At 71.8% G+C, this 9,327-nt stretch overlaps 4 protein-coding genes across 6 annotated transcripts in view; 1 reads left to right on the top strand and 3 right to left on the bottom strand.

Annotated features, from left to right (window-relative positions):
* Nucleotides 1-9,327, bottom strand: part of GCDH (glutaryl-CoA dehydrogenase) — a 55,966-nt gene that overhangs the window by 1,410 nt on the left and 45,229 nt on the right. The window lies entirely within an intron of this gene.
* Nucleotides 81-4,516, top strand: CNN1 (calponin 1). 2 transcript variants are annotated; one of them, XM_068178859.1, is made up of 7 exons: nucleotides 81-416; nucleotides 1,871-1,956; nucleotides 2,217-2,283; nucleotides 2,373-2,510; nucleotides 3,015-3,125; nucleotides 3,220-3,366; nucleotides 4,219-4,516. In XM_068178859.1, the coding sequence occupies exons 1-7, from the start codon at nucleotides 321-323 to the stop codon at nucleotides 4,453-4,455; spliced, it is 882 nt and encodes a 293-aa protein (XP_068034960.1). In that variant the 5' UTR covers nucleotides 81-320; the 3' UTR covers nucleotides 4,456-4,516. The 2 variants fall into 2 exon arrangements, with proteins under 2 accessions (XP_068034960.1, XP_068034959.1); XM_068178858.1 differs by lacking the exon at nucleotides 81-416 and having other exon boundaries at nucleotides 4,219-4,514.
* Nucleotides 5,120-6,110, bottom strand: ELOF1 (elongation factor 1). The gene is made up of 3 exons (XM_068178863.1): nucleotides 5,803-6,110; nucleotides 5,458-5,528; nucleotides 5,120-5,370 (listed from the first exon to the last, which is right to left on the bottom strand). The coding sequence occupies exons 1-3, from the start codon at nucleotides 5,916-5,918 to the stop codon at nucleotides 5,306-5,308; spliced, it is 252 nt and encodes an 83-aa protein (XP_068034964.1). The 5' UTR covers nucleotides 5,919-6,110; the 3' UTR covers nucleotides 5,120-5,305.
* ACP5 (acid phosphatase 5, tartrate resistant) lies at nucleotides 6,755-9,275 on the bottom strand (the record flags this gene model as incomplete). The annotated part of the gene is given in 4 exon segments (XM_068178896.1): nucleotides 6,755-7,010; nucleotides 7,882-8,159; nucleotides 8,162-8,232; nucleotides 9,139-9,275. Coding segments are annotated over 4 exon segments (723 nt in total), but the record flags the coding sequence as incomplete, so codon positions are not given.

The raw sequence follows: 9,327 nt of genomic DNA, 5'->3' as shown, positions 1-9,327 counted from the left end.
CCCCCCCCGGGATCCCCCCCGCTAAATGTGGAAAAAATGACGCCATCACCCGCCCCGCCGTGACGTCAGCGCGGCGGAGGCCGCGGATTGGCTGCGGCCGCCCCGGCCCGGGGGGGGCTCCGCGCCCACCGCCCACTTTTAAAAGTGGCGGCGGCGCCGGGACGGGACCGGGAGGAACCGACCGAGGGCACCGACCCGACCCGAGGGGGCACCGACCCCACCCGGGACAGCCCCGAACCCCACCCGGGACAGCCCCGAACCGGCGCCACCCGCCCGCCGCGACCCCACCGGAGCCACCGAGACCCCCCGGGACCCCCGAAATGTCCAACGCGCACTTCAACCGCGGCCCGGCCTACGGGCTGTCGGCCGAGGTGAAGAACAAGGTGAGCGGCACCGAACCGAACCGAACCGGGGGGGTCCGGGCGGGTCCGGGCACGTGCGACCCCCCCCCCCGGGGCGGCGGCAGCAACCGGGGGCGGGCAGGGGTCGCGGCAGGACCCGGCGGGCGGCAGGGGCGGGGACCCCGGCGCTGTCCCTGGTGCTGCCCCCGGGAGGGAAGGGACGGGCACCGGGACAGGGGGGGCGGCACCGGGGTGTCCCCTCCGGGGGTCGTACCGAGCGCCGGTTTACCGGGGGAGATGTTGGGCTGCCCGGGGAGCACCGCACCCCCCGGTCCCCTCCGACAAGCGGGAGGTGACCGGCACCGGGTCCCCGGCGGGGGTGAGGGAGGGGAGGGGGGTGACACCGGGGGTTCCCCCCCGTGAGCACCGGGGGAGTCCTGCCGGGCACCGGGCCGTTAAGGGTTAACCGGGAGCGGGGGGATTGTTGGCCCCCCGAAACCCCCGGGTCCCCGCGGCGTGCGGGGGCTGACGGGCACCGGGGCTGGAGCGGGGGCGACACCGGGACCCCCCGCCGGGGCTGAGGAGGGGACGGGGCGACACCAGAACGGAGCGGGCGGACCCCGGGACCCCCCCCCCCCACGAGCTCCGGGGGGCGTCCCGCCGGTGTCCGCCCCCGTTAAGGGTTAACGGGGGCGGTTCGGGTGGCCCGGGGGGGCCCCCGCGGCGGGCGGGAGATGCCGGACACGGCGGGGGGATGGACACAGCGGGGGGGGGTCCCCGCCGCGCACCGGCTCGTTAAGGGTTAACGGGGGGGGAGATCGGCGGCCCGGGGGGGCCCCGGCGCCCCCCCGGCCCCGCCGTGAGCCCTTATAAGGCGGCGGAGCGCGGCGGGCGGGCGGCGGCGGCCCCGGGCCGGGGCTATATATGGGCAAAGGTTCGGCCGGCCCGGTCGCCCGCGGCTCCCGGGGGGGCCGGGGCGGGGCGGGGGGGGGGTCCGGGCACCCCCGGCCTTCCCGGCTCCCTCCGGCCCCGCGGGAACGGGCGAACCGGGGGCCACCGGGGATCCTCCGTCCCCCGGCGCGGCTGCCGCCTCTTCCCTGAGGGTGTCCCCAAAGTCCCCTCCCTTGGGGTGTCCCCACGTTCCCCATGTCCCCTCTGTGCTGGGGATGTGTCCCCCTGCCAGTGGCCCCGTGTCCCCCGCGTGTCCCCACATCCCCCATGTCCCCTCGTCTCCGTGACGGTGTCCCCCACATTCTCTGTGCCACCACGTCCTCCCGGCGGTGTCCCCGTGTCCCCTGTCCCGCCGGCGGTGTCCCCGTGCCCCCTTGGCGGTGTCCCCTGTCCCCCCGGCGGTGTCCCCGTGCCCCCTTGGCGGTGTCCCCTGTCCCCCCGGCGGTGTCCCCTGTCCCCCCCGGCGGTGTCCCCGTGCCCCCTTGGCGGTGTCCCCTGTCCCCCCGGCGGTGTCCCCGTGCCCCCTTGGCGGTGTCCCCTGTCCCGCCGGCGGTGTCCCCATGTCCCCGTGTCGGGAGCTCCGTGCCTGGATCGAGGGGACCACGGGACGCCGGATCGGGGACAACTTCATGGACGGGCTCAAGGACGGCGTCATCCTCTGCGAGTACGACCCCGTGCGACCCCCGGGACCCCTGGTGGGACCCCGGCTTTGTCCCCAGTCCTGTCACCGGGCTGTGACTGTCCCCTCCCAGCCTGGGATGATCCTCCGGGAACTTTAAACCCATTCCTCACCCGGGCTGACCCCTGACCCTGCTGACCACAGCCTTGTCCCCAACACTGCTGGGCCTGTCCCCCCACACCCCAGTCCTGGCTGGGACCACCCTGGGGTCACCCCCTGACCTCACCCGTGCTCGGCCCCTCCAGGCTCATCAACAAACTGCAGCCGGGCTCGGTGCCCAAGGTGAACGAACCCGTCCAGAACTGGCACAAGGTGAGGGGACACCCCAAAACCGGGGTTCGGGGCGGCTCTAGGGGGGCGGTTCTGATCCCAAACCTGGCCCCGATTCCCTCCGTGCGCAGCTGGAGAACATCGGGAACTTCTTGAGGGCCATCACGCGCTACGGGGTGAAGCCCCACGACATCTTCGAGGCCAACGACCTCTTCGAGAACACCAACCACACCCAGGTCCAGTCCACCCTCATCGCCCTCGCCAGCCAGGTGACCTCCCCGGGGGTCCTGGGGGTCCCGGGGGTCCTCGTGTCCCCTTGGAGGACACCGGCCACACGCTGGGGGGGGATCCAGAGGGGGGATTTGGGGTCTGGGATGGGGATTTGGGATCCAGGGAGGGTAATTGAGGTCTAGGGAAGAGATTTGGGGTCTGGGGAATGAATCTGGGGTCTGGATGGGGATTTGGGATCCAGGGAGGGTAACTGAGGTCTAGGGAAGAGATTTGGGGTCTGGGGAGGGGATTTGGGATCCAGGAAGTGTAATTGAGGTCTAGGGAAGAGATCTGGGGTCTGCGGAATGAATTTGGGGTCTGGGAAGGGGATTTGGGGTCTGGAGAGGGTATTTGGGGTCTGAGGAAGTGATTTGGGGTCTGGGATGAGGATTTGGGGTCTGGGATGGGGATTTGGGGTCTGGGGAGGGGATTTGGGATCGAGGGAGGGTATTTGGAGTCTGGGGGGTCCCATGAGCCCCCCCCAAGCCCACGGTCTCCGCCAGGCCAAGACAAAGGGGAACAACGTGGGGCTGGGGGTGAAATACGCGGAGAAGCAGCAGCGGCGCTTCCACCCCGAGAAGCTGCGCGAGGGCAGGAACATCATCGGGCTGCAGGTGACACCCGGGGACGCTGAGGGGACACGGGGATGGGGGGGGGCGGCAGCGTGCTGGGGACAGCTGGTGACACCGTCGCTGTCGCTGTCCCCAGATGGGCACCAACAAGTTCGCCAGCCAGCAGGGCATGACAGCGTACGGGACACGGCGGCACCTGTACGACCCCAAACTGGGCACGGACCAGCCCCTGGACCAGGCCACCATCAGCCTCCAGATGGGCACCAACAAAGGCGCCAGCCAGGTGGGGACACGGGGCACGGGACACTGCCAGCACGGGGGGACACTGCCAGCATGGGGGGACACGGGGCATGGGGACACTGCCAGCACGGGGGGACACTGCCAGCACGGGGGGACACTGCCATCGCACAGGGACACTGCCACCCCATGGGGACACGGGGCATGGGGACACTGCCAGCACGGGGGGACACTGCCAGCATGGGGGGACACGGGGCATGGGGACACTGCCAGCACGGGGGGGACACTGCCATCCTACAGGGACACTGCCACCCCATGGGGACACGGGGCACGGGGACACTGCCAGCACGGGGGGACACTGCCATCGCACAGGGACACTGCCACCCCATGGGGACACGGGGCACAGGGACACTGCCAGCACGGGGGGACACTGCCATCGCACAGGGACACTGCCACCCCATGGGGACACGGGGACAATGCCACCCCATGGGGACACGGGGACAATGCCACCCCATGGGGACAATGCCACCCCATGGGGACACTGCCACCCCGGGGGGACACGGGGAGAGACAGCACCAGGGGACTTGGATGTCCCAGATTAGGGGGACAAACGGAGCAGAGAAGCCCGCGGGCAGTGGGGACGGACAGAGGGGACCCTGAGGTGCCACTGGCCCAGCTGGTGGCCCAGGCTGCCCCGGGGAGCCCGGAGCAGGGGACAGAGGGGCTCTGGGGACAGAGCGGGGACAGAGGAGGAAACGGAGAGGGGACAGAGAGGGGACAGACACCCTGCGGGCAGCACCGGGGGGAGCACGGAGGAACCCCCGAGCAGCCCCCGCGGTGGCCGTGACCCCCTCGGGGTGCCCGCGGCCACCGCCCCGAGCCGGTTCCTGGCGGGCAGGCGGGGATGACGGCGCCGGGGACGAAGCGTCAGATCTTCGAGCCGGCGCTGGGCATGGAGCACTGCGACACCATGACCATCGGGCTGCAGATGGGCAGCAACAAGGGCGCGTCCCAGCAGGGCATGACGGTGTACGGGCTCCCGCGCCAGGTCTACGACCCCAAGTACTGCGGGGGCCCCGAGCTGCTGGGCCACGACGGCTACGACGGCCACGACGGCCTCTACAACTCCCAGTAGCCGCCGGCCCCGCGGCCGCTTGCACCCCAACACCGCTCGTCACCGGCCTCACCGCGCCCCGCCGAGCTGGCACCGGGGGCCGGCACCGGGCCCCCGGGGAAATCGGCGCCGGGGGAAACTGGCGTCGGGATCGGCCCCGGGGGAAACCGGCACTGGGATCGACCCCGGGGAAACCGGCCCCGGGATCGACCCCAAGGGAAACCGGCCCCGGGATCGGCCCCGGGGGAAACCGGCCCCGGGATCGGCCCCGGGATCGACCCTGGGGGAAACCGGCCCCGGGATCGGCCCCGGGGGAAACCGGCCCCGGGATCGGCCCCGGGGGAAACCGGCCCCGTGATGGCTCCCGCGGGGGGGCAGCCCTCGGCATCGGTCCCAGGGGGGGGACGATCCCGGGATCGGATCCGGGACCGACTGGAGCCAAGGGGGAACGCTCCCGGTACCGGCCCCGGGCGGGGACAGGGCTGGGATCGGCCCCGGGGGGTTCAGCCCCCGCCACGTGTGAAGCCACCGAGGCACAATAAAAGCCACACGCAGAGGTGACACCGCTGTGCGACCGTGCTGGGGGACACCGGAGGGGACACGGGACACCGGAGGGGACACGGGACACCGGAGGCGGCGGGGACAAGGGGCACGAGGGACACGAGAGCCACCACTCGGGGCGTTTATTCCAGGGCAGCCGTCCCCAGACGCGTCACCCCCGCCCCGATGTCCCCGCGGGGACAAGGACAAGTCTCAGGTGCTGGGCGGCGGGGGAATGTCCCCCCCACACCGGCTCCGGGGGTGTCACCGGGGCTCCGGGGGTGTCACCGGGGCTCCGGGGGTGTCACCGTCCCCGGTCCCCCCCCGGGTGTCACTGGTTGGCGGCTTCGCAGGCGTCGATCCAGTCGCTGTAAACGTCCACGGGCTCCGACAGGTCTGGGGGCGCCGTTAAGGCTCCAACACCGGTTAGGGGGGTACCGGAGGGGTCCCGGAGGGGTCACGGGGGGGTCCCGGTAAGGATACAGGTGATGGGCGTCTGGAACTCCTCCAGGCACACGGTGCACGAGATCACCCCGGTGTTCCGGGCGCGGTCCCTGCGGGGCACGAGGGGGCCATGACCCCTCCGGGCTCCGTCCCGACCCCCCTCCCGGGCCACCCGGTGTCCCCCCCCGCGACCGGGACGCCCTTCCCCGGTACCGGCCCCCCCGCCCCGTGTCCCCGTTCATGTTCCCCCTCTCCGCTTCCCCCCCGCACCGGGTTCCTCCGTCGCCCTTTCCGCGCTGCCGCCCATCCCCGCGTGCCGTCCCCCGGTGCCCGGTGTCCCCCCGGTGCCCGGTGTCCCCCCGGTGCCCGGTGTCCCCCGCTCACATCTTGACGTCGCAAGACTTCTCGTGGTTGCAGAAGGGACACGTGAACTGCGTCTCCAGCGTCCCCGTCATCTTCTTCTTGGGCGGCGGCTTTCGCTTCGACTTGCGGCGGCCCATGGCGGCCGCACCGGAGCCCAGAACCGGGAACGGCCTCGGGAACGGGAACGACACCGGGATCGGCCCCGGGAGCCGCCTCGGAGTGGCGCCCACCCGCTGCGGGACGTGCCGGGGGCGGCTCGACCCCCCCGGGCCCCTCCCGGTTCCTCCCGGTTCCTCCCGGTTCCCCCACACGCCGCGCTCCCGCCGCGTTCCCGGAAGTGCCGCCTCTCGGCCCTCAGCCAATCAGCGGCGGGAACAGCGCGCTCTACCCCACGTGACCCAAAAACGCCCCGCTCATTGGTTGATAGGGGCAGCGCCCCAGCCAATCGCCAGCGCGGAACCGAGCGACTCGCGGGGCTATCCCACCCACTGAGTGACGGACGTGCATCTTAGCCAATCAGCAGCCGGAAGGCGTGGCCGGCGCCGCTTAGGCTCCGCCCATCTCGGTTTTGGGGCGAATCGCGGCGGTTTCGGGTCCGTCAGTGCCGTTCAAAGCCTTTATTGGCGGCACGAGGCAACCCGGGCAGGGCTCAGGGTCAGTGTCCCCCCGGGTCAGGGGTCAGGGGTCAGTGTCCGGTCCCCGGTGTCCCCGGGTCAGGGGTCAGGGGTCAGTGTCCGGTCCCCGGTGTCCCCCCGGTCAGGGGTCAGGGGTCAGTGTCCGGTCCCCGGTGTCCCCAAGGGGTCAGAGCTGGCGGGGTGTCCCCAAAGCCAGCGGTGCCAGTGTCCCCAGTGTCCCCCCGCGGGGACTCAGCGATCTCGGGGTGTCCCCGGGGAAGGGGTCCCGGTGTCCCGGTGTCCCGGTGTCCGCTGTCCTGGTGTTCCCGGTGTCCCACTGTCCCGGTGTCCGCTGTCCCGGTGTCCCGGGGTCCCGGGTCACAGGTGGCGGGGCAGCAGCGTCACGCGGTGCAGGACGCGCCCGGTGGCCTCCAGGAAGGTGACGGTGGCCGCGCTGGGCTCCAGGCGCACGTGGGCGAAGCCGCCGGGGCTGCCGGGGCTCCCGAAGAAGAAGCGGAGGGCGCCGGGGGGCACGGAGCCCTCGTGGGGCCGCGAGTCCTCCATGAAGTTGCCGGCGCCGCTCAGGACGTAGCCCACGCCCCCCTCCTCCAGGTACTGCGGGAGGAGAGGGCGAGGTCACGGGGGACACACCGGAGGGACCCCCCTGGGGCTGCCCGACGGGATTCAGGGCTCCCCGCACACCTTGGGTCCATCCCTGGGCACAGTTTGGGGCTCCCCACACACCTCTGGGCTCCCTGGGCAGAGTTTGGGCTCCCCGCACACCTTGGGTCCATCCCTGGGCACAGTTTGGGGCTCCCCGCACACCTTGGGTCCATCCCTGGGCACAGTTTGGGGCTCCCCGCACACCTTGGGTCCATCCCTGGGCACAGTTTGGGGCTCCCCGCACACCTTGGGTCCATCCCTGGGCACAGTTTGGGGCTCCCCACACACCTTGGGTCCATCCCTGGGCACAGTTTGGGGCTCCCTGCACACCTCTGGGCTCCCTGGGCAGAGTTTGGGGCTCCCCGCACACCTTGGGTCCATCCCTGGGCAGAGTTTGGGGCTCCCCACACACCTCTGGGCTCCCTGCACACCTGGCTGTGCCTCACCTGGCACCTCTGCCATGCCTCACCTGGCACCCCTGGCACCCCCGGCTGTGCCTCACCTGGCACCCCTGGCACTCCTGGCCGTGCCTCACCTGGCACCCCTGGCACCCCCGGCTGTGCCTCACCTGGCACCCCTGGCACACCTGGCCATGCCTCACCTGGCACTCCTGGCCATGCTTCACCTGGCACATCTGACTGTGCCTCAACTGGCCCCTCTGGCAGTGCCTCACCTGGCACCCCCGGCCATGCCTCACCTGGCACACCTGGCACCCCAGCCATGCTTCACCTGGCATATCTGACCGTGCCTCACCTGGCACCCCTGGCACCCCCGGCCGTGCCTCACCTGGCACCCCTGGCACCCCCGGCCGTGCCTCACCCACCTGCAGGTTGTGGTCGTGCCCGCACAGGTAGGCGCTGACGCGGTGGCGCCGCAGCAGCGGCCGCAGCAGCCGCAGCAGGCAGGGCGTGGGGCCGTGCTTGGCCACCGACCACACCGGGTAGTGGCCGGCCACCAGCACGAAGCTGTCGCCGGCCGCCGCCTCCAGCTGCGCCCGCAGCCAGGCCAGGTGAGCCGCGGCCGCCGCCGCGTCCCGGGGCCCCGCGGGGCCGGCGCCGAGGCCGAAGTCGTCGCTGTGGCCGCAGAGCAGAACCGAGTCAGCACCAGCAGCCGCGCCGAGGCGTTGGAGCCGGGCAGGTGCAGCCGCAAGCTGTAGTACGGGTGGGGGAAGTGCCTGCGGGGATATTTGGGGACACTTGGGGACAGCTGGGGACAGTGTGGGGACACCCCGGCACAAGGCACAGGCTGTAGTAGGGGTGGGGGAAGTGCCTGCGGGGACACCTGGGGACAAGCGGGGACACGGTGGGGACAAGCGGGGACACGGTGGAGACAAGCGGGGACACGGTGGGGATGCACCGAGGGGGCTTGGGGACAGCCTGGGGGCACCCTGAGGGGCTTGGGGACACCCTGGGGACACCCTGAAGGGCTTGGGGACAGGCTGGGGACACCCTGAGGGGCTTGGGGACACCCCAGCCCATGGCACAGGGTGTGGTAGGGCTGGGGACAATGCCTGCGGGGCGCGAGGGCACTTGGGGACATGCGGGGACATGCCCAGCAGGGCTGGGGACACCCTGAGGGGCTTGGGGACACCATGGGGACACCCTGAGGGGCTTGGGGACACCATGGGGACACCCGGAGGGGCTTGGGGACACCATGGGGACACCCTGAGAGGCTTGGGGACACCATGGGGACACCCGGAGGGGCTTGGGGACACCGTGGGGACACCCTGAGGGGCTTGGGGACACCCAGAGGGGACTTGGGGACAGGCTGGGGACACCCTGAGGGGCTTGGGGACACCATGGGGACACCCTGAGGGGCTTGGGGACAGGCTGGGGACACCCGGAGGGGACTTGGGGACACCATGGGGACACCGCAGCAGCAGGCACAGGGTGTGGGAAGCAGGCACAGGGACGTGTGAGGGGACACGGGGACCCTTGGGGGACCCTTGGGGACGCTTGGGGGACGCTTGGGGACCCTTGGGGACACTTGGGGACCCTTGGGGACGCTTGGGGACCCTTGGGGACCCTTGGGGACGCTTGGGGGACCCTTGGGGACCCTTGGGGGACCCTGGCGGCCGTACCAGCGCGGGGAGTGGTGGCTGTAGCGCAGCTGCGCCGTGACATTCCCGGCGTGGTCGTGGTTCCCGGCCATCACGTACCAGGGGACCCCGCGGAGCCCCGGGGCCACGAACACGCGCTCGAAGGTGTCCTGGGGACACGGCGGGGGGGGCGACAGTGGGGACAATGTGTGTGGGGAGGGGGGGGACAGG

This window comes from Anomalospiza imberbis, unplaced genomic scaffold (genome assembly GCF_031753505.1).
Source record: "Anomalospiza imberbis isolate Cuckoo-Finch-1a 21T00152 unplaced genomic scaffold, ASM3175350v1 scaffold_61, whole genome shotgun sequence".
Lineage (NCBI taxonomy): Eukaryota > Metazoa > Chordata > Aves > Passeriformes > Viduidae > Anomalospiza > Anomalospiza imberbis.
The sequence above is the reverse complement of the archived record's forward strand: the minus strand, read 5'-3'. Positions and strand labels throughout refer to the sequence as shown.

Bases quoted from the DNA above. Each gene is read 5' to 3' on its own strand.
- CNN1 (XM_068178859.1), top strand. From the start codon at position 321: ATGTCCAACGCGCACTTCAACCGCGGCCCGGCCTACGGGCTGTCGGCC. The intron at 3,126-3,219 runs GTGACACCCGGG...CGCTGTCCCCAG, and splicing joins GGAACATCATCGGGCTGCAG to ATGGGCACCAACAAGTTCGC. The intron at 3,367-4,218 runs GTGGGGACACGG...CCTGGCGGGCAG, and splicing joins CCAACAAAGGCGCCAGCCAG to GCGGGGATGACGGCGCCGGG.
- ELOF1 (XM_068178863.1), bottom strand. From the start codon at position 5,918: ATGGGCCGCCGCAAGTCGAAGCGAAAGCCGCCGCCCAAGAAGAAGATG. The intron at 5,529-5,802 runs GTGAGCGGGGGA...CGTGCCCCGCAG, and splicing joins AAGTCTTGCGACGTCAAGAT to GGACCGCGCCCGGAACACCG. The intron at 5,371-5,457 runs GTATCCTTACCG...CGGCGCCCCCAG, and splicing joins GTTCCAGACGCCCATCACCT to ACCTGTCGGAGCCCGTGGAC.